We start from the raw sequence: 24,629 nt of genomic DNA on the forward strand, positions 1-24,629 counted from the left end.
CTCCGCTCTGATCTTACTCCTCTGTCGAGTCCTCCTACACTTACTTCCTATTACTGACACAATGACCTGTCAGATGCTGTGAAGCACAGATGTGGTGACACGCAATTTTTGTTTTTGTTCCGAAACGTGCGTACAATGTCCCGGCGGATATTACTTCTGTAACATTTTTATATGAGACAATACCATCTTGTCTCTGGTTCACGCTGTTTTAGCTCCGTACTGATGGAAAATCTTGCTAAAAAAAACAGATGTTACTACTTTTAGATCAGTGGTATGTTCATGCTGTTTGGGATTAGTTTCGTATGTGTGTCAAAAGCTTACCTAAATCTGTACTCTTTTTTTTATATGCTAGGCTTTATAATGAGGAACGTTTTCCAGGACAAAGTGATGCATGTCGTCTTGTTTCCTCTTCAGCTGCCCCCTCCTCTCCATAAAGCCATACCGAGGAACTATAGTTCTGACTTATAGCTACAGCAGGCAGGGGACTGCTCTGCCTTTTATGTCCCTCAGGACAGCATCAATATACGAGGCCAGCAGCAACTCTTTTGATTTACAGCTAGTTTTTGCTGGAAGTTATTTGAATATGGTAGACTTTAGTTTCATAGTAGCCAACATGGCGTGAGTGCATTACCAGGTTGGAGTGTGTTAGGAGTGTGTTTTTTATTTTTACTGGTGTGCTTGTCACTTTCCTTTGGCTCCACTGGTCTGCAGCTCATAGGTGTCCTTTCATTGGTCCAGAGGCGACTGGATTAATTAGATTTACAGTGAAAACAGCAATTTTTTATTCAAACCAGTGGGGTCATTTAACAATGTGTCAGCTCTAAAATATGACCGATAAGAAATGTTGTGCTGAAAGCCGATATATCACTGATTTACGGCCGTGGTTTTACTAATGAAGGCCCTTAATGAGCAGCTCAAGCATCTACAGGTCAACCAATAGAAAAATAAAGCAGCGAACGAGGAATTGGATCTGTCCCCTCTTTGCCATTTCTGCAGGACCCTAATGTAGTGGAGTGAACTTTGAAGTGCCCTAATGGTCTTCATGGTCCCTTAACCATGCAGGCTTCTATCAAGGGTGTCAGTGGAGCCTGGCTGGAGCAGCGTGACCCATTAGGTTTAATGAGTGCTGTTCAGGGCACAGTGGGCTGCTCTTCTTTCTCCCTACAAGTGTTTATTTATCTCATATAGTGGCGTTTTAGACACACGGAGAGTGCAGAGAGGCCCCGGGGTTGCCCCTTTATTATATAGTGCTCCTTTTTGTCATTTGAGTTTCTGATTTTATCAGTCATGTGGCCCCCAAAGTCTGTCTGCCTTAGATGGTCGCACAAGGGTCATGCCGTCAACAGATCCCATTAAATCACCAACACTGAAATTGTTCTAAGAAGTGAGACTCTCTGCATATCCCTTTTAAATGACCTTTAGCTTATATGTAGTCATTATACTGTATATGGTCTTGGGCATGGTACTTTATTTTGTCCTCATCTAGCCTCCAAAATGTGAAGCTTAATTCATCCTGAGCGAATGCACAATTTACTCCTATAAAAGTAAAGATAAACAGACAAAATGAAATATAGTCGGTTTGCTTTCAGTGTTTTCGCTGGAGATTTTCAGACCAAAAAATGTATTGTAATAGCGCTGTAAATATTTTTCCAATTCTCTTTTAAAGATGAAAGGTATTTGTTGTTACTGTAATTGCCACTCAAAGAACATAACAGATGAAATGTCTGTTGTACCATACCACTTCATCTGACAGATACAAGCCTGCACCAAAGCAGGCCGTTCATCTACCCGTCCATTGTAGTCTTATTGATGATCTCCAGTTCCTCTACTGGAGTGGGTGACAGTTTTCACATTCTCATGCGATCAGACCGATCCAGTTAAACTCTTGCACAACTGTGGAAAAGACGACAATTGTTGCTGGGAGAGAGCACATAGGGTTCCAACATTCTTTGAAGGGCAAAGAACACAGCAATGCTAAGATGTGATTTGGCACACATTATCATTTTTTTTATTATTATTATTATTCCTGGCCATGCCTTTCCTTTTGTCTTACGTAAGAGTTGTCCTAAGTGGTTGTGCCTTCTGTGGATGATATTCAGCACAACATTTGAAATAAAGGGTGGATTGATCGCAGGCCTCTTTTACTGCTTAGGGAAGGATATTTAGAAGAGCTTATGAAAATGTTTTTCTCAAGACTGTTTTGTTGCATGATTGAGCTTGTGTTGCAGAAACAAAGAACATCTGTGTAAAATGATGCTGCATACTGTATTGCATGACAGCTTTCTCTCACCACAGCCATAGCCAGACTGTTTGCCAAAGACCACCTGGAGGTATTTAAGGCCCATTCAAACTATTAGGCTTAACTTTGGGCCTAATGGCTCAGACAGAGCATCCCATCTGGAAGTTGCTGATGCGAGAAGAAGAATGGGATCACATATCACCCATGTTTAGCAGTCGTTCTTTATGTCATTAACTCTTTGTGTGTATTTGTGTACACTCACTGACCATTTCTTCATAGATACTGTGTATCAAATAGAGTGCCTGATATGGTTTTTCTGCTGTTGTTCTGCAGTCCTTGGCAGTTTCATATGAGTTACTCTTGCCCTTTCTATAATCTCTAACCAATCTGACCATTTCCTCTGACCCGTGGCATTGTCAAGGCATATATTTATCCCAGAGAACTGTAGCTCTCTGCATAATTTTGCTTTTTCAGGCCATTCTCTGCAAACCCCAGAGACAGTTGTGTGTCAAAATCATAGTAGATCAACAGTTTCTGAAATACTCAGACCAGCCAGTCAGGCAACCAACAACCATGTCATATTTAAAGAAATCACATTTCTGATGGTCACAACGGTTAGAACGTTAGCAGGTTGTCTTGGTCTAAATCACACGGCTAAATGGATTGAGTTGCTGTCGTAGGATTGATTGGTTAAATCAGTGGTGTCAAACTCATTTTAGTTCAGGGGCCACACAAAGGGCAGTTTGATCTCAAGCGGGCCAGAACGGTAAAATAATACTCTGATTAACTATAAACAACAAGAACTACAAATGTTTTCCTTTGTTTTTACATTTCATGAAGTATCCTTATTACAAAACATATTATGAACAACCTGACCTGATTTCCTGAGAAATATGAGCAATTTCAACAATATTATGTCTAAGTTTACCAGTTCCTATGTGCATTACAACTTACAGATCACAGTGGATCTACTAATGCACAACATTTTAAGTCACAAGTATCTGGAACGGAAAAATATAGTGTTTAACATTATGATTAGGTTATAATTGTGCTGCGAATCTTTCACAAATTCAACTGGCCCACAGGCCACATGCCAATATGCTTGACACCCTGGGATTAGATATGATATAGTACTTGGTCAGGTGTACCAAATAAAGTGGTGGTGAGTGTTTATTCACTAGTTTGTTTCTTGTATCTTTAAATCGTTTTTTGTGACACTGCACATTTTAATGATGACTCAAATTATTGTTTCATATGTGTCAGAATCATCACTGCATATTAAACAGCTGTAGCTAATCAGTTAAAAATAACCACTGACATGCATAAAAGTACTATTCCTATTTATCCCATAAGATTAATTGAATACAAAAATCTGTATGGATGCTAGATAGAAAAGAAAAATTGCCTGGACCCATTTCAACCTTTGGAGATTCATTTATTTCAAAATCACTTCAAAACTATCATCAACACAAACAGAAAGTTACTTCTGTACAAACAAATGGCCGACACCTCAGACAGATCCCAGTGATGCTGTTCATGGTGCTAAATGTGGACGGGCATAGGAGACAGTTGTTGACGGCCAAAGCCAAATGACTCTGGCAAAGACGACACTGTCCCATTAAATGTAAAAAAAAACAACAACAACAAAAAAAAACCTTCAACTGTAAGTGCAATAACTTATTGCAACAGCACATTACATAAAGTTACAATCAGAAGTAGAAATACTTGATTAATATACAAAAAGCAGTTTGAAGCAATAAGAACATTAGAAAGCAATTTCAACCTTGGTAAAAGTCCAGAGCAACTCATCAGAATAACAGAGAACATCATTTTACACTTCCTGGCAATATTACTGTAATACTTCTTTGGCTTATCTCTGGAATTTTTTTTTGTTTGACAAATTAGCAAAACAAATGTACAAGCAGAAGAACAATATCTTTTATATTGTTCACATTCACACGATACAACATTATAACCATGGATTTCAATTGCTTTATTTCAGTAGTATCAACATGGATGGAGCTGCAGAGGCGTGGTGCTCTGAGGGAGGACCAGCAAGAAGACAAAGTAGGAATTCAATTACATAGGTTGTCAAGCGAACATTTATTTCAACTTTATCTATGTTTTTATTCTTGAAATTTCGACAAACATGGTTTGACCACAGCCCTCACAACCAACACAATCTATTTCATTTTTAAAATTCAATTTCTCCTTCACTGAACGGAGCCCTGGCTCATTGTTTTTCCTGCCGTTTTATAGGTCAAGGGGTTTTGGCTTAGCGACAAAACAAAAACCTCCATAAATTAATTGATACTCAAAAAAAACGTAATAGCTGCAGTTTTGCTCTCGTATAGTGTTGTTGTAATGGGCGCCCGTGTTTAAGTAATATTCCAGCTATGAGGAGCAGAACCAGACTGTCTTGCCATCAGGGGAAAGAAAATAGATATGTAGCCCAGCAGGCGTCATAGGGGGGATCAGCCAAAAAAACTAATGAAGCCTGTCTCAGGCCTCATCCTGCAGTCCAGCTCTGGTGACGGGCTTATTCCAGTGGGGTAATACACAGAGACACCCCTGCAATCACTGCACATACTCACCACATTCTTGCAGTCCAGCTCTAATGTCATCACATTACCTAAAGTCTACAGAATGCTCTCCGCAGGATGATTAAGGCCACTGATTTGGCCTGCAGTCTCTGGCATGTGACGGGTTCTGTGAGCAAAACACCAATCCAAAAGTGTCATCTCTGCTGAGCCCAACTTAAACAACGAACTGATTATTGCAGCTTCTGTGCAGTACGTCTGCGCCATGCACTCTGTGATGTGATGTGGTTTTCACAGGGCCAGACTGCTCACTTTGATGCTAATCAAAGTGCATCTATTCCTGTTGGTTGCTGATTGAAGTTGACATGGTTAGTTGGTGTTGATGGCTGCTGCTGTGTGTTGCTGTACCTCGCCTGCCAGTGGACACACCGTTTCCTGTAACCTGAGGCCTGAGCCGAGCAGGGGAACCTGTGCAGGCGGCCCTGAGGGAGGAAATGACACGTTGGTTGGAAATTACTGCCAATCCAATGCCTGCCCTCCTCCCAGAATAAACTGGCACAGGCCGTGTCTGCTCTTGCTCAATTAGGTTCTGTTTGCGTTTTTTTGCATTGAACCGCTGCCTTTCATTGCACGAGCATAAACTGCACACTGCAGGCAAAGGTTTTTTGCTTTAATGGACAGTTTGCACCAGAACGAGACAGAAAAATATTTGAATATAATTTATACAATATGAGAGACGCACCACGTCAACTGGCAGTTGAACAAATAATGTGAGTGGGGTTGGAGGGGAGGTATAAAAATAAGCAAAAGGAGGTAAATAATATGAATCAAGCTCAACTCTGTTAATGAAAGTACTGCATGGTATGGATTTGGCACTGAATTCCTGCATCCTATACATTTTTTGTAAACCATATATATATTATATTGCTTATTATACTGAAATCTATCACTAATTTGAATGATACCCAGTTTATCAATGACACCTGAGAGATCAAGGAATCAAGAATGAACACAACATCTTCTAAGTCACACCTCTGTATTTCTCTCACTTTCAGCATCTGCTGATTGTCACAGTTGTTATCTTGGTTGCTTTGGCCGCTGTAATGGCCTCTGTTATCTCCGCAGTCTCTCCCTGTTCATTTGACCTGTGTTATCATTAGTGCTCTCAGGAAAAGTCCCTCCTTCCTCACAGCACTTGCTGATGGCTGCTCTGGAGAAAGGGGGCCCTGTGGGGGCTGGGTGGAACTAGGCTGGGACATCATGTAGCCCAAGAGATGGCTGCACTGTGTTCCTTGGCCTTCATACGCAGCGCAGCTATGCTTGAGGACTTGCGATCTGGATCAACATTGAGGTCATAGCCATTGATTCCCCCGCCCATCCCAGGACCCCCAAACAGGCTGCTCATGTGTGTCTGTCCCATGTGGCTGCTTCCTGGACTGGACACACCCAGGAAATCAGAGACTCCTCCAGGACCATGAGGGTGAGGTGGCATGCAGGAGGAGACGGAGTCACAAGGCACAACGCAGCCTGGCACTGGAGATGCTCCACTGCTGCTCCCGATCCATGAAGGGTTCTGGATCTGAGGATGAGTCGTTGTCATTGTCAGTGTAAGAATAACCAAGTAAACTCATAAAGCAAAGCATTCTTTACAACCGTTATGATCGTGATACTTAGTGTTGTATTATGAATACCTGCACAAAGTCTCAAATCTGTTCTTTGTGCAAATTTTACTTTTTACTTTACTTCCACACTAAAATTAGCAGGTTCATCTGGGATTTTTGACCCTGGAAGAATCAGACAAAATAATCCCACCTTTTCCCACCTCTGCGTCACCCGTGTTGGAATTGTAATGTCACAAAAGCACCAAAACAGGAGGAAAAATGTAAATACTACCATTACTATATTGCATCTTTACTTTCACCCCTCTCTCAATCACTCATTCAATTAATCTGACTGTTGAAGTAAAAAATATTGAGCACTGTCACTAAACATCAAGGTTTTATTAACAGCTCGACTGACGGTGACCTGCCTTCCAATTAATGCAGATTGAAGCAAAAGCTGATTAAAAACTCCTACGACTGACCCATGATTTTGTTTAAACCCAGATTGAAAGAGGTATAACTGTCATAGTCAGAGGTATTGCAACAGTGGACTGGCTTAGAGCGAAGAAGGGGCCCTTGAGAATAGCTAAATATGTTTGTCCACAGCAACAACACTTTTTGGAGAGTTTTGATATAAGTGATACAGCTGTATGTACAGGTAACTGCAAATAAACCTCGATAGTAAACCCCTAAAGGTTTGCTGTAATGTAAGATCCTCGGGGTCCTTTTTGTCTCCTGAAACGTCCCTGGTCATAGTTATAGTCTTTCAACAGTTACAGGATAGTAACAGGATACAGCTAGTGTGATGTTGGATGTGACTCAAACTGACCTTGGAAAACTACTGCCAATTAAATTTGACAAAAACACATTAAACTGTTTTTTCTAAGAGATTATTCTTTTTTTTTTTGTTCGTTTTCCAAGATTCCTCCGAGTATTTTCCCCACCATTCACAGTTTGTTTAAATTTTTTCCATCTGTGTGCAGCCCGATTGCCTTGTGCATTGCATCGGGGGGATAATTGTGTCCATGCAGCTAAGTCAAAAATTAACTGCATTTATTCTGCAGTCTGTCTGTGCTTTGTTTGTTCCATGTCCAGTGTGAACACACTGCATAGTCGTTATGTAGCGTGGATTTGTTGATTTATTTTACCTGTGCGTAGTTCTCGGGCCGAGTCAGCAGAGGCAGCTCGTAAGCAGTAGAGAAATGTGTGCGGACCTGTTGCATCTGGCCAAAACGCTCCCTCTTCCTCCACTTGGCTCTGCGGTTCTGAAACCACACCTGCAAAGAAAACAATCCATCAGGTAAACGCTTCAAAATACAGAGCAGACGCTGCAAATCAAAACCTTAATGTTATGTTGACATAAATTAATATCTCTCTAAGTTTTCAAATCACTTTCCACATCCAGTTTATTCCACAAAACAGAGCCACCAGGCTCCAGGTTCAGCTATAGACAAAATCAGAAACTGAGCCTGCATAAAGCCAAGATAGTGAAGCAAATAAATTCTGCTGCACATGAAAGTCCAGGCCCAGGTTTTAAGACTTGACGTGTCTTTAATGTGCCGTCCACACGGAGCCATTGATGTGAAAGTAGCGGGTCTCCCCTGGTGCTGCGTTTTTCAGCTCCTCCCTTTGATACACGGACGTCTGCCTCCCTTCAGGCTGCCAGCGTCGACAGATCCACATCTGGGCCTGTAGCCATTCATAAATCACTCTGAGCAAGGTGTGCTCTCCCCCACATGTCAGCACAGTGGGATACAGTGGGGAATCCCTCTGTACGATCCACAAAACAAAAGTTCAACTTTTGACCAAGTATATGCGTTTTTGGTTTCAGTTTTGGAGTTTATTAAGTTTTGTGTCTAGCATATATAGGTGGTTTTTCTAGTTGTTTTTTTTTTTCTTTTTATGTATAGACAGACAGCTATTTTGCTGAAAAGTTTAATTTTCTGAACTTGCTGACAGACAAAGTGCAGCACATAGACAACTGTGGAGAAAAGCTGCATGGGGGTTGGGGGTATGAGGTTTATGGAAGAAAGCAAAAGAAGTTTCAGCTCTCAGAAGCTATAGAAATATATATTTTTTAATATTAACTGCATGCAGCTCCTTGTTATTTGTCCATTCAAGAGTGAGATCCAAGCTCCTGCATTTAACTTTTTAACTTGTGACACTGTAATGGATGTTTTTAACTGTGTCTTTATTCTGATCATTTATATTGGAGGATATTATCCAGAGTAATTAATAAGGAAAATCAGTGTTATATAGCTATATTGAGACTACATTGAACATTTGGCCTGTTAGGAAAATGATGAACAAAAATGCCAGTACAGTTTAACCTTCTATATACTTCTGTATTTGGGATCACTGAGAATCAAAACTCTGCTTAATGTCTCAAAATGCAAATGTACACTCCTACCTGGAGGAGGGGAAAACTTTATTTCCATGTGAACTATGGTTTTGTTTCCAACTGCAGGCAAAAGTATTTTTTCAAGTGCTAAGTTTGGATTTGTGCGTCAGTAACAACGTCATCTCTGGATGATCCAGCTCTGAATGTACCATTCTCATTGAACTGGAATGACACCATCAAATCTGACTGGAGCTTCTGGTCTAAGACGCGCCTGTCGATCCTAGATACGTATTGGCGTTTTAAACCATCTCCATATTTGATTTAAATCTGGTTTGCAAAAACTTGCAGTTGGTGTTTTGTTTTCTTCCCTTTATTATGTTTGCTGTCGAGAATCAACCGATGTGAAAAGGCCACAAAACAGATTTGTGTTGGCAGTCTGAGCAAAGCTTTTGTCATTATAGGCGCAGTATTCCAAACAAAGAGCTGGACCGTACCATATACTGTCAGTGATGTCAGTACTCTGCCAAACACTTTCTGGTGCATGACTTTGTTGGTTTATAACAAAAAAAATCTATACTTGGAAATAATTCCCACCAATTAAAATAGCTCTTTCTTAACGTGAATCAAATTTTATGGTAAATTGCTTATTTTACATTATTGGTCTCCCAGAGGGTGTATTTGTTTTACTTAAAGGGATATGAGGTTCGAATCGACTGCAAAGTCACATCATGTTTATGAATGAGTAAATTTGAAGATCAGGAGGGTTTAACCTCAAATCAAGGCTATTCAATTTTAAATCCGCTATAGTCTCTTCATTTACTTCCCTTTTTTCCTCGCACGTTCTTTACTCCTTTTTCCAAATACAAATCTATGTTTTCCCTTATACAAGCAGCTGTACCTTGTCTTTTTTTGATTTTAAGAGCATTTTCTCACATCTCGCTGAGAGAATAGACCGTTAGAGTGGGATACTGGGAGCCTCATCGTGTTTATCTGTATCTATTTGTTAGTTGTCTGAATCTTGGTCTCCCGAGGGGGAAGGGGAAACTTCTTCAAAGCGAGAAGAGAGAGCAGTCCCGCCCCGACGCTGGGGCTTGAACTTGGATTGTGGGTTGCTTCCCAGCCCAATCAGCGTGTGGTTTTCACATTGCCTGATATGCAGTTTTGCCGCAGTCATCAAATCCCCCCCTTCGCATTTCTCTCCGTCCACTTCTATCTGCCAACATAGAAGTAAACACTAAAGCTTAACGATAAACATGAGCCGTCTGTCAAATTAATAAATGTGACAAATCGGTTTTGTCAAATTTCCGACAGAACAAAACTACCACTTTATTTATATAAATAAAGAAGGTATGACCTCCTGTAGCCGCCACATGGCTTTTGCCCGTGTTTTGAGAAGGAAGCTGACGTAAAGAAATGTCATCCGACTCCAACATTCCTCAGGTCAGCTGGCGAGATTAGAGGACGGATCATTGCAACGAAGTAAACTGATATCATAGGTTGTGACCAAACGGCAGTGTCAAGGTGAGGGTTGTTGCCCTTTGAATTATATCATATGTTTAGAAGGGGAGGGAGGGAGATGGATTCTGTTTTATATTCCCCATGGGATTTGGGGTTTATTATTTTTTTGTCTTTGGTAATTCATTGGTTTTTCTTAGCTCATAACATCAAAGGTTTCCTCAAAAAGATAATCCTCACCACAAATGCTGGAGAGTGTTTGTACAGTAGAATTATTATCGGGGGAGTCATGATAGTTGCGAGATTAATGTATTTCAGGGACATCTTCATCTCTGACCACAACCACGTTTAAGAGAAACCTGGGCGTCCAACTATGCCGCATTTGTATCAACGGTCTTGCCGCATAAAAAAAAATAAAAATGGTGCCCTTTCCTCAATTAATCCACCACCCAGCTTGTTTTACACCACGGTTGTCTCTCACCTTACGCCTCTTTCACACTCAAAGCACAGTAAAACCGTACAGATGTTCTACAGTGGAGTAGCACACATGGTCTTTAATCAGCACCATGTCACTATCAGCTTCTACTGGCTGCCCTTGTTCATACAAGTCAAAGCCAATTCACCAATGCTTGGCTACAGAAAACCTTCACTTTCTAGATCCACCATCTACTTTAACTCAATCCTACAAACGAATGCTCCATCCCAGTCCATATTGGTCCCATTTGTGTTTCCCTAATGGTGGAGAAAGTTACTAAATGCTATCCCTGTCTGTCTTCCTGCACCGCTCGAGGGAAGCTCCTCCTCACTTAATGCCCCAATTACCCTACCATGTCTAACATGAGCTTACTCTGTACTTTTGAGCCACTTTATATAAATAATCTCCCGCACTTGGTCCTAGTTTTTGCTTCAGTTTCTGCTGTACTGAGTCGTCACTGTCATCCCTCAGTTGTGTGTTGCGTTGGATAAAAGCATCTGCCAAATGTCTATTAAATTAATTTACATCATGTTATTTTTCTACAAATAGAAAAACCATTTGGGTGAAATCCATTTAACAATAAAATGGCAACTTCACAAGTTTGCCTGGTGTATATGGATGTTTTTTGCCATTGTTCTACTCCGTTACTTTTTGTCTCCTTTATTAAAAAAAATATTTCCATAGGTGCCTCTTGAGAAAAGAAACTGAAAATAAATGTGTTTTTATTGTTATGGAGAATACAGATTATGTTAAACTGACTCAAATATAAAAGGAATACATTCGTAGTACATGCTGAGGTTATAAAGTCTACAGTGCCATTGTAGTATTTCGCTATAAAGGTTTATCAGCCATCATCTTAATTGTGATGGATCAAGATAACTGCTCTTCTCAACCTCTTTTTTTCATGTACTGCCTCCCCTCAGTTGAAGCTCAGCCTCTTCTCTTCCACTCCAGCACCCCCACCCCCCCACCGTCGAACCCTGCTCTCCACTTCTCTCCTCCCTCCTTCCTTTTAAGTCAGCGAGGGGAAGTGGGGATATTGGAAAGTGAGATGGGAGAATGTTCAAACTGGAGCTTGTTTTCATTTCATGTTTAATTTCCTGACGCCTAAGCCCTTGGCTTTCCGCAGCTAACCCCTCTGACCTTTGAGAGGCGTGCAGGCAAATGCAGTCACAGACACACACACACACATGTGCATAGGATGCACACAGAAAACACATTTGCATACTATGTCATTCAAAGTCAGTCACTAAGAAATGCTGCCTAACTTGGACTCTTTCGCTTTCCTTTTGACAAACTAGCAAACAACATCTAAACACATTATTTGCCGCGAGTGAGTGTGTCATGTTTCACTGACCGTTTGCTCTACGTAGCTTTGCCTTTGAGCAGCAGGAGGAACTGAAAATGAAGCCAAATAGTTTGGCAGAAAGATCATTCAAGGAACATTATGAAGTCAGATGTGTCCTTTGCTGCTCCGGGTCTCCTATTCCCCAACTTATAAAATGTCTACATTTGTTTGAAAAGGAAGGATATACACAAGCAATATTAAAATGATCCTGGATCGTTTGTGTTATTTCTCAACAATGATCCAATACTGTATGAATCCCACAGGTTTGGCCTTTTCCAACTGTGAACACTTACAAATCTTGTTTGTTTTATTGAGCAGACATCTGCAGTGAAGGTAGCTCATTGCCCTTGGAGCTCAATGTGTTTGGCCGTGATACAGTAATTGCTAAAGACATTGACAGCAAAAGGCAGCTTACGGAGCCATTAAAGAGCTTTATTTATGCTGTGGAGCCAGAAGGCAGAGGGAGAGGAAGAGGGAGAGAGGGAGGGCAAAGTGCACAGCTCCAGAAGACGCTTTGAAGTCCAGCCGTCTCACCTCATCTCTGTCATCCAGGACCACGGCAATTGATAGACTGCCTCAGCAGTCACTCACGCTCAGCCTCCTCCTCCTCCATAAAAAAGTATGCCGTGTGGTGAAGTTCAAGTCTGAGGTTTAAAGCTAATTGTACTGAGTAAACTAGTGGCAGCAGAAGTCACAGATTCGATGATGGAAAACTGCGGCGGAGATCGTGAAGACGTGTATCATCAAAATGAGGATGAAACTGTAAGACCTTGACGTTGGCGTTTTGGCAGAAAACATCTGCACTCTGGATTTCAATGGCTGCGCTTACGGAGATGAAAAGGATTCTCCAATGGTTTGCCAAGCTTCAAGTGCCCCATGGTATTCAGCAAACTGGTTATCCCTGGACTTTGTCTTGATGGACCTTCAGTTGAAATTGTGGGGTTTAGTCTTGATTGCATGCATATTTAGGGTATGAGTTTAGAAGTATGGGTCAAACCTCACAGAGACTCAGCAGAGTCTGTTGTGTGCCTGTCAGATGAGGAAGTTAATTATATTCATCTGGGGAATAGATGGGTCTGTGTGAATGCAACATGAATTTACTTATTTTGCTGTACCACCACAGGGAGCAGACCAGGTTCTCTGTCCCTGACTATGTCTTGGGCTATGTATGGAAATTGAAACTGGCATCTCAAAGTGTTTTTTATATCCTTGCCAAATAGCTTTGATGACTTCTCTCTCTCTTTTCCCATGAGTTTGCCTCGTCTGCCTCCAGAGTTGTACGGTGAAGTGGTTTGAACACGGTAGTGTTGGGGAGAAACCCTTGGCCTCTGACCTTTTACGCAGAGCCTGCAGCATGTACGTACGAGCGGAGTGTATGTATTCCCATAGTCCCACCCACCCATCCCACTCTGATCTAAAACTGGCAGGCAGAAAGAGAGATTGAGAACAATGGGTTATGCTGCTGTTCCAAACAATCTTTGTCAACATGCCAGTCTTAAATCTCCCAGTGCTTTCTGTTAGTTCCCCGAGTGATTATTAACATGCAAACATGGATGACTGCCCTCAAACAACACGGCTCTGGCTCTTGGATACTGTCATCCTAAGATGGAATGACAGCATCAGTAAAAACAGCGAGTGCCTCAGAATGACATACGTTTATGTTCAAGCCCTCTTGTGGCCATCGTTATTTTTCTTTCCTGGAGAAAAAGAACATTTTAGTTTGTAGTTTGTGGAGGAGGTTTGGAGTGAATGGATGGGTTGACAAAACACCAGGCTGTATAACACAAGAAGATTGCAGTTTGTTTCCTGTTTCAAACCGCAAATTTTTTTTTTTTTACCTCAAGCAAAACAACAAAGCTCATCTACACCCAAACCTCAATGTTTCCTTACCATGAACAAACCTAACTATTTTAGCCCAAACTTTTTCCTAAACTTTAGCAAGCTGTTTTTGTGCCTAAACCTAACAAAGCTATACTCATAACATTGTCACATCATAACACCAACACTGATTTTGAAATGTTTTTGAAGGTAGAAATGAATGATACGCCAATGTGTTGTTTTTTTTCATAAATAAACAACATAGTTTGTTGTTAAAATCTAATTTAACCAGATGTTACACCTGGTGCTCTTACCTGTACACGAGCCTCCGTCAAGTCTGTCCTCAGTGCCAGCTGCTCACGGGCATAAACATCTGGGTAGTGCGTCTTCTGGAAAACTTTCTCCAGCTCCTCCAGCTGATAGCTGGTGAACGTGGTGCGATTTCGCCTCTTCTTGCCTTTGTTGCTCTCGGCCTCGCTTTTGTCCAGAGGGCTGGACAGATCGGAGCCGGGCCGCTCGCTCTGTCCCTTCACACCGGGCTCCTTGAGGTTCAGGTAACTGCCTTCCATCCCAGGAGGGTCGACGCTTGGGGGCAACTCCGACTCGTTCAGGCTGCTGCTGTCTTTTCCTGTGTACGTGACAGAAAGTAGGAGCCACAATAAAATATGGAAGATCAAGTTTTGTACTTTTTTCAACAGCGCATTCGGACACTTTTAAAATGAGGTTGTTTACTCATCAGTAGATATAATACTTAGGCCTATGAAAGCAGTTCTATGCTGTGTCTTCAATGGCACCTAAGTTTGCTTGTCTTTTTTCTTTTTTTGTGTAAACTAACAGTTTAGCACCTTTTCTATTCTTGTTCATGTAATATTTTCAAAATAGCAGTTTTACCATTTTTAATAATGTGCCGTATTTATTTCTATAATTTTACTGACTCATCGGTAAATGCTATATTCAACAAAACACTATTTTCTTTCAAATGTGGCTGAATTGAACAAAAAACCCACGGTGCCTCACATTCAAGTCAGTGAGCGCGTCTGTTCATCATCAGCCACGTGAAATGGCATGAACTTAAGGCTTACATCACCTCTGTAATGTTTTACTTTAGGTTCGCTCGCCTTTTCTGCGCCCAGCGAGTCTAAAAAGGTAGACTTCTGCAGAGCAGAAACGTCCTTTTCTGTTTGAAAGGCATGTCACTATACATTGGCGTGACCTCTGACACAACCATCGCAGGCCTCTGCCTCACATCTCTCAATCACGCCACATGAAATCCGAGCCACGCAAAAAAACCTGCTTGGTCTCGGTGTCCTGTATGGTGGGCCTTGTGTGTGTGTGTGTGTGTGTGTGTGTGTGTGTGTGTGTGTGTGTGTGTGAGCGCGGGGGCGACCACGCTTATCCACACAGCTTTGCCCCCCACATGTAAACAACATTGTTGTTGTCACCCTTAATTTCGAGAGCGTCCATTTTGTGACAGACCTAGTTCTGTTTCTGTCAGCGGCTGCCAGCTTTTTTGTTTCCTTTAAGGAGATGAAGAAGGCTGTCCCTTCTCCTTCAATAAACAAACAACTGTGTGAATAAATAAGCTGAGGGGCTCTGGTTGCGCTGCCCTGAGAACAGTGCGCTCTGTCAGGCTCTGCGTTCGCCTTTCCTGCCAATGGGCACGGCGAGCGACCTGTCCTAACTGTGTTGGTTTGAAACCGGCACACGATGGCCCTCCTCCACATCAACGATTTGTTACATTACTTTACTTTAGTGCAGCAATGCTTCACAGATCATGTTTACGATAGTTAACTCAATAGCTGTGTGCTAATGTTGCGTCCATTTCACTTTGTCACTTTGCATTTTGTCGAAAGTGATGTCAGTAATGGCCGAGTGTCACTCTCTGAAAGTCGGCGCGCTGTGTGAGAGAGAGTTGACACCTTGTGGCACTGCTGACGCTGTGAGCCAAGAGTTTTAGTGGTTAGTTAGATGACTGAATAGTTTTAGAGTGATGAAGCTAGGCGGTGGCTGTCTGCAGCATGCATGTTTGTTTTCATGGATTATTACGCCTTTGGCTAGAGTGTCCCACCATGAGATGTCAATAGTCATCCCCTTAAAACTGCAGCAGCCCTCCCCTGCTCTCTGGCTCAGACCTGCCCTTGAGACGCTAATGGAACAACACAGCTTGCCCTGCTGGAGTTCATGACCTCATACTGCAGTGGCCCACCTGTCAGACCCTCTTACAGTCACCACAAAGGCAGATGTTCTGACATCACTAACCAACCCCTGAGCTGGCCTCATATGCTCAAAAGCACCGTGCAAAATATTTTTCATTCTAGCCTGGGGCAGGGACTTGGATGCTGCATAAAGAAGCGAGGGCTGGTCACTTCCAGGTTTCTGTTTGGCATTTGCATCCGTCGAGAAAATGCAACCATGGCCCTGAGCAAGGCACACATCCTGTGCGGCAAAGGAGATGGAAAGATGCTGCGTAGAAGAGTTTTCAGCCTTTTATATTGGCTTATAATCATCAGAGAAACATCCTTATATACTTTCTTAAGAGAGTGAAAGAGGCAAAATGCTTTTTTTTTTTCTTTCCTTGCCGTTCCAGGTGAATTAATGTTTGGCTGCTGTTGTAACTCACAGCAGTGGCAAGAAGTTGGAAAGTACAATACTTTTTGTCAGAGTCTGTACTGTGTGTTGTGAAAAACTTGAACACTTGGAACACAATATCCTCTTCATTGTTATGGATACGGAATAACACAACTCCTTTGTGCTGTAAATCTATTCATTCCGGCTTACTTAAGAGAATAGTGACCATAAAACTTACAGGAAGTTGATGGGGATGGTGTCTTTTTTTTCTAGTGTAAATTGCCACCAACTGTTTTTTTTTTTAGAGCAAAACATTGTCTATTTCAGTTTGAAGAATCTTCTTTATTATAAATATGAAGTTCCTAGAGCAGTGTCAAGACTGGGAACAGTTTTTCACAATTCCCGTCGGAATACACAGGAATTAAAACATATCTCCGTTTAAATTGGTATCTTTTGTCTAATATTCCCAGCTCATCTTCCTTTTCTCTGTCACGCTACCCATGCAATCCTTGGCCACAAACATCTTCCAGCGCTCCCTCCCGCGCACCGAGCTGTCTCTGCTACAGAACACTGCCACCACACTCCCAAGATCACACTGCATTGGCTCCAGTTTTTCTGGCGTTCAGAAAAAAATGTGCTTTCGACTGCTGTTCTCGTGTCAGCGCTATCGCGTACGATCCATAGCATCGCTCAGCTGATCCTACAATTTTGCTGGAGGAACTCTGTGACAAGCTGCAGACCTCTTCGGTTAGCTGAGGTCAGATGTTTACTAGGGTCAGCAATTTAATCACTGCAGAAAACAGAGAGAAAACATCAAAGTGTAATTTAAATGGTTGTAAAGCAACAGGGCGCCCTCTCCGTTTTTATGGAATGGGACAGGGAGGGTCAAGTGAAGCCAAATAAAAGAAACACAATAAATTAGTAACCTGGGGAAGGGTTAATGACCAAACACTAAATAGGGAAGGGAATGCTTTTAAACAGAGTGCTCTTTTAAAACACACACAACTGATAGCGCTCTGCTGCAACGGCTCCCCACTTATTATCACACCTTTAAATGAAGCCACAGATTCCGTTAGCTGTGGTCCTCACCAGGTGACTTTTAATTTTGCATTCACTGCTGTTTCTGCAGGTACGTTATAGGCTGGATTATTGTTCCTGCAGCACAGTCGAAGTCATGATATTGACTGTTGTTTCTTGAGTAGAAGGGAGGCTCCCAGATGTTCCTGAGGAGAGATCTATGTCAGCAGCTCACGCTGGAATGCAGATTCCCTGGGAAACCAAAAAAAAAAAAAAAAAAAAAACCTTCTGTTCAACCTCAGCTCCTGATAAATTGACACAATCGTGACCTCACTACTGTCATAATACCTTGGGCGGAGGCTGTGACTGTCTCGTGCCAAAGTCCAAAGAAATGGTTAAATATTTTTTATTTTACAGTAAGAGAAAGTACACAGGTATATACTCCTCGAGAGAGGGGGGAAATATTTGAGGAATTATTAACCTCAAGGTCAATCAAAGTATTATTTTACATCTCAAGGTCATTGTTATTCTATGTCATTCACTTGTGCTCGGATGTGATTTTGTACCGCGTCGTAAGTTAAGTTTGATGAGAGCCGTTTATAAAAAAAGTGAAGTTTCGAAAAAAGTAAAGGAGATTAAATGTGACTTTTAATGATGTTATCAATAGTCTGTAAACGTCTCACTGTCCTCTCCAAGTCAAAAACGCATCCCACCGTCACATTTATTCTGTCAATCACATTAAAAACATTATATTTTCATGCGGTAGTTCAGCTTTGTGAGGTGCAGCTTGTGTTACTCAGTTACTCCCCTGTGTTTTTTTTAATATTTTATTTTAAATATATCAAAGCAAAATAATGTGTGTCCTTCTGCATGCTCAGAAAGAGAATAAGAATTATTATTAATCGTGTGTCTTGAACCGTTTCCATGAGCATTAGTCATTCCTGACAGTAACACAGAACTGTCATGTCTGTGTTATTGAGGACCTTTTAAAAAAGTTTGGATTTATTTTCAGTTAATGTTAAACAATAAGAATGCAGCTTGTTATTTTTTCTGAATCATTTCCTCAGCCTGCAGCTCTGCGGCTAATTGAGGCGATCTACTTTCCCTCCTGCACGAGTGTAAGATGACAGAATGTAAAGGCTGAATGAAAGTGAAATAGGATCATTAAGAACCGTAATGAGATTTTAGCTCCAGCTCTGACAAATTGCTGCTCCTGAGCTGCAGGTTTGTAGAAACCATTACAACTGAACGAGTTCGGAATTCATCCTCTCTAACGTTCACTCTTTACAATATTCTAATTTATTCTGGTTCACAGACGCATGCCGGCACGATCACAGGTGTCACTCGAGCATTTGCTTATTGTTAACATGAAGCCAATGTGTTAGCCATCAGCACATGCATATCCTGTGACATCACTTCCCCCGAGTCTTTTAACATGTACTTAGAGCACTATCTTTTGACAGCGTGCTTTTAAAACTGTGCCAGGACTTTTTTTTTTTTGGGGGGGGGGGGTCGTGTTTTGGTTTTCATATGCTGAGAAAAATGTTTTACATATCACAGGATGCTTCGATATCCAGCTGAAGGGAGGAAGGGGGGGGGGCGGTTTGAGACTATAAACACTGACAAAGCTGTATTTCATAAATGTGTAATTTGCTTTAAACGGTTATTTTGTTAAAAAGGCAAAGATGACGAGGAACAAACAGCCTTTAAAAAGAGCCAGTGTTTCGCCACAAACACTTTCAGTGTGTGTCAGCAAATGCAGAACTCGACCTCAACACCGACCACAGGCCTATAAACACCATTATTTTTATTCTGATTTAAACTTCCTTAAAAAAGAAAAAACGTGAGAGTTGGAAAAGTGAGTCGCAAACGAACGCGAGCGGTGTGTGTGCGCTGCGTCTCAAACGTATATAGAGAGTTCAGTAAAAATGTGAGTTCCCAGAAACTCAGAGTCTCTCAAATCATTACCCAGTCTCAGTGTCCGTTTCTGACTGGTTGCTTATTTGTTTGAGCTATTGTTGAGACAGGGTTATGTAAACCAGTCCCACTTTGTCATCTCAGAAACTCTCTGTAGCTTTGGAGACCTGATGTTTGGGGCGTATGAATAATAACTATAGGAGCCAGTGATGCACATCTGCATTAGATTAATGCAGACCTCTCCTGCAGCGCTGACCTGCATTCCTCAGCACTCCATCAGCTTCAGGGGTTTTGTTTCATTCATCGCTGTGTGAGCAGGTAGACGGCTCCATCCCTGTCTTCACTGTGGGACAGTCTCACTGATCCAGCGTGTATTTAAAGGTACAGTGCGTGGAATTTAGCAATTTTTTTGGGTGAAGTTTGCGTGTTGCCGCTAAATATCCCTCACCTTATCCCTCAGATCCAAGTGGCAAAACTAGTTGGCATAAAAACTTAAAAGATATTAAACTTGTCCATTGTAGGCTATTGTAAAAAAAAATATATATGATGGTCCTAAATACAAATATAAAAAGACGCAATTAAGTCAGGTGATTGTTTATCTTTAATTCCTGCTGCATTACAATAATTTCACTTAAATCTTACACAGTGAGCCTTTAAATGAGCGATGCAGCGAGAGTAAGAGATTATATTTATTCATGTATTTTACAGAGAGATTATAATATTGTATTTAATGTGATTTATATATCTGATTGTGTTGAGGGTTTTCTTTTACGCAACCTGATAGTTAAGAGATTAAAAGCTGATAAGATTATATTCATTTTTAGTAACAGTCCAACAGATTACATCTTAAATTATAATGATATTCTATAACAGTTTAATCAAACGTATAGTGACTTAATTTCGTCTAAAAATGAAAGTGTAAATTGAGCCATTAAGCAAGAAAAGGATTCATGTTTAGATTTTAATTTGAGCAGAACTTGCAGGGAACCTTTGTCTTAATATTAACACTGCTCACCATCATGTCCCATTCATTTTAAATATTAACATTCTGGTTATTATAATGAATGAGTATTAAGGCTAACGGCTACAAATCACTGTTGAAAACAACGCAAATAGCAAATCAAAGAATCTACAATTTAATCATTATATTTTCAATTGCTCAGGTTTTATGCCAAATTCTTACTATGCAGTGCATAATGTTATATATACATATATCTTAAAGATCTCATTGTTACATTAGAGCAAACTATTTTGATGCTATCTCATGTGGTAAAGCTGCATCTTCTTCTTAATGCATAACAGTGTCAATTTTGAACTGAGGCTTGAAGTTGAAACGCAAATCAAATTGCAATTGAAATATATGACAGAAAAAATCGCAATTACGTATTTCACCCCAAATTGTTCAGCCCTAATGAGAACCAGCGACACATTTTTTTTTTTTGTCAGATCTTGTGGTACAACATCCTCCGAAATGACACATTCAAAATGTTTTGTTGCCATGTAAATAATATGTAGCATATTTGTAGCTGAACTTACCGCCGAAAAACTCCCTATGGATAAGAGAGAACTTTTGTCATCATTGTGGAGATAAACCATCAGCATTGAGCAATATATCTTCCACTGAGGACCACACATAACAGCACAAGCCTGTTGACGCCTGAGGCTTTGGCAAGACCCCAAAGTATCCTCCCCAGAGCCATGATGCCTTCATCTGGCTGCAACATTTTCAATAATAACATTGCAGAGCCTTCCTCAAGGGAGGCATGTCGCATTTAATGATGGCATATAAATGGTTCTGTCAATGCACTTGCCAAATCAGTTCACTTCAATGCGTCGGTGCCTCGGTCTGTTGAGGCTTTGCTCTTAAAGCCCTGAAAATGTGTCTGCTCAACCTGAATAAAGAGTGACCAGGAAAACACATGACTTTGCACTTTATGGATGTATTTCTGGCAAAGTGTGGTTTTGGCAACTGTGCAAATAAAAAAAATAAAAAAAAAGATACCATATACAACAGGCCCAGTTGTAACTGATCCCACTCAGCAGAATTGGGGCAGTTTTATTTTATTTATTTAAAAGTGAAATCACATAATGCAGAATTAAACATTTAGTGTATGTATGAGTATTTGTATTTATTTATTTTTTGCTGTTATTTCTCAACTCAAATCAGACTCAAAATGTAATAAAGTTTTGTTGCTGTACATAAACTCGAATTTCAGTCATAAATTGAACAGATGTTTAAATCTAGCCCATCATAATAAACATAGTGACGACACCACAACGGGCCTGTACTGATAATAAACACAAATTCATTTGAATATAATTTTAAACGAGGCTATTAAAATACTTACAATAAGCTTTACTTTTTAGAGTCATGTTGTCACATTATGTTATTTACTCAGTAAGAAGCGTTTTCTCTCTTTATGTGAAACACTGATTCTTATAAAAGAGACAGTAAAACTGACTGTTTTTTCTTTCAACGGCCTTAATGGCCGAAGCTGCAAAGCTTCATTATTATTGTTGAATAAATAATTTATGTCAGACTACTTTAGGTAAACATTTAATTACGGTATTGAATCGACTGTTTTATAGTGATTCACTATAATGTTGGCCTATATAATCGGGCTGCGCTGCTGCGTAGACGTGGCCTGTGTAATATACTGTACAGTAGTTTGTCATTCACTCCATTTTTTTGTTATTTTCAAATGTGCACGTGCTTAAACATGCGTGCATGTAAACAAATGCATTTTTTTTAAAGCCACCTCATGTCAGAAGTGTCCTTAAATAGTTCATTATGTATTTATTGTATTAATTTACCGAGGCAAGTGTTGGCTTTTTCGTTCTAAAAGTTTATTAACTGTCGTATGCATGTATAAATCTCTGATTTTTGACTAATATTTGGAGGAAGATGATTGTATGAGCAGGAAATAACATATATTATAATGACAGTGCGGCGTCAAACAGGAAAAAGATAAACATGCTGCTTCTTGTGGTCTATTTACGTCATTATAGGACAATACACACTTTATTCAGGGGTGCATTTTAAAAACAAGAAGCCCAAAATGTACGAATCACTTTTCATTACCACAGACTTTTAAAAGACGTATTTTAGTTTCTAAATCGTCACTTAAAGTCAACCTGGTCGATATTTTGAATGGCCTTGAATTTATATCAGTTAGAATGTAAATAATGTGGCAAAACACAAACACAGCCGTGTGTGTGTCTACAGTGTCTTATGTAATTATTTATCATACAGTTATGTGCACCATGGTGCTTAGAAAACAGTTTAATACAGATAGATTAAATAGAGATTCTCACACACACACACACACACGTCTTTGACATAACAGTATACATGTTCCTCCGTGAGCTGCAAACACAAATACATCCTCTTTCCTTACTTTTGTTGTGTTAACTGTGTCTGGTGCACACAAACACACACACACACGCGCGCGCGCGCGGACTCACCATAGCAGGAGATGAGCGTGCCGTTGTGCGCGCTGTCCGGGTGCAGCTTGCTGCCTTCGGGCGGAGTTTTGCAGGTCGGTCGCTGCATGAAGATCTGGTACTTGCTGAAGGTGGTCTCGTCCGCGCCATCCAGCGACTGGCACTCGGACGGGAAAGGACTGCGGGACTTCTCTCCGAAAGTCTGCCCTTTGCCCGGGATGAACGTCGCGGGGCTGTATTTGTTCTCAGACGTCGGGAAAGTCCTGAACGGGTTCGCCTGGTGATCCCTACCTTGCGCAGTGGACGTGCTATAATATGAATCCATCGATGTCATATCGCAGTATGAAACGCACGTATCTGCGTTCATACTTCAAAAAAAGTGATATTTAAAAAAAGGAAGGAAGAAAAAAAAAAAGAAAAATCCACACGGTTCTGTTCTTCTTTCCCTCCCCTTCTCTCTCCCTCTCTCTCTCTCTCTCTCTCTAGACAGCAGAGATTCTCACAGTGACGCGCTCGTGCACACACACACACTCACACACACACACTGCAGCATCTGGGACTGGTTAAAAAATGAATCAGATGTTTTCCAGAGACTGCAGACTGAACAAATGCTAAAAGCCCCCTGAAGGTTTGTCGGGGCAAAGAGAAGTGCCTCTCTCAAACTGATGCCGCCTCAGTAGCCTACAGTCGATCTGACTTACACACACACACACACACACACATAAATACACACACACTCGCTTACACACCCACACACACACACTCCTAACAGTCCGACCTTCAGGCTGCTGCACACACGTGAAGTTTTAGGGCCTCACTGAGCTGCAGCCCGCGCTATTATGCAGCCAGGAGAAAAATGGGAGGTTAAACTCCGAGGGGGCAAAACTTCTGTGGTAAACACGCGGGACACGAAACAACACATGACATTAATGCAATAAGAGGCTTTGATTCCTGTGATTGAAGAGCAGGACTTCTCCCTGAGACAAGACACTCTTTCTTTTTTTTATCAAACTTTAAAGCGTTTCAATGTCGCACTGTTTCATTCGTCTTGAGCAAAATCACATTTCCTTTGTTTTAATATATATGTATATATTTGTATGGGATCATAAATACACATGTAAATAGGATCAGATGAGGGTTTTTTAGATCAGTAACAGTGCATGCGTAAAAAAAAAGTAAAAAAATAAATAAATGATTGCACAAATATTTAGTTTCCCGTGTTTGTTTTATTGTAAAACAAAGCGCGTGAAGCGTTTGACCAGGACCTGATGTGAGAAGTGTGTGTGTGTGTGTGTGTGTGTGTGTGTGTTTTATTGGCGACACGTCGCCGTAATGACGGGAGAATGATCATTGAACGACTGCAGTGAAATGCGGCTGCGGCTTCTTCTTCTTCTTCTTCTTCTTCTTCGTCGTCGTCTTCACATGTCATTAATTATAAGCCATTAAACCTATGATGCTCATTGCGATACTTGGCCTCGTGCGCTTCTGCAATTTAGGGGGGGGGGGGGGTTGCGACGTCACGCCTTGTCTTGGTTATTAAAATCCAAATTAAAACTGTGCAAGAGTGTGTTTATAGGGAAACAAGATGGGCTTTTTTGTCGGATAGTTGTCACAGTGGATGAGGTTTTATTCCCTTTAGAATAAACGAAAAAATTAGCTCTGACTCGAGAGGAAGGTTTTGTACGATTGAGACAATTTATTATTTATGTTTATTATATCCGTGTTATTTTAAATGTATGAAATGAAATACATTTCGTATGAAACGCAGCTTTTCGTTCCTTTCTCTCTTTATATTTATTAATTTCGTTCTTTCATTCGTCACAATTAACGAATTCCTCACGAGTCGAGACTCGTGTCTTATAAAGG

The 24,629-nt window shown here is 40.9% G+C and overlaps 1 protein-coding gene across 1 annotated transcript; it reads right to left on the reverse strand.

Annotated features, from left to right (window-relative positions):
- Positions 1 to 5,935: 5,935 nt before the first annotated feature.
- alx4b (ALX homeobox 4b) lies at positions 5,936 to 23,130 on the reverse strand (the record flags this gene model as incomplete). The annotated part of the gene is made up of 3 exons (XM_083893226.1): positions 5,936 to 6,358; positions 7,529 to 7,637; positions 22,763 to 23,130. 3 exons carry the CDS (start codon positions 23,128 to 23,130, stop codon positions 6,038 to 6,040), a joined length of 798 nt encoding a protein of 265 aa, XP_083749352.1. The 3' UTR covers positions 5,936 to 6,037.
- Between the last annotated feature and the right edge of the window lie 1,499 nt (positions 23,131 to 24,629).

The sequence above is a fragment of the Microchirus variegatus genome (assembly GCF_963457635.1).
Source record: "Microchirus variegatus genome assembly, chromosome: 8".
NCBI lineage: Eukaryota > Metazoa > Chordata > Actinopteri > Pleuronectiformes > Soleidae > Microchirus > Microchirus variegatus.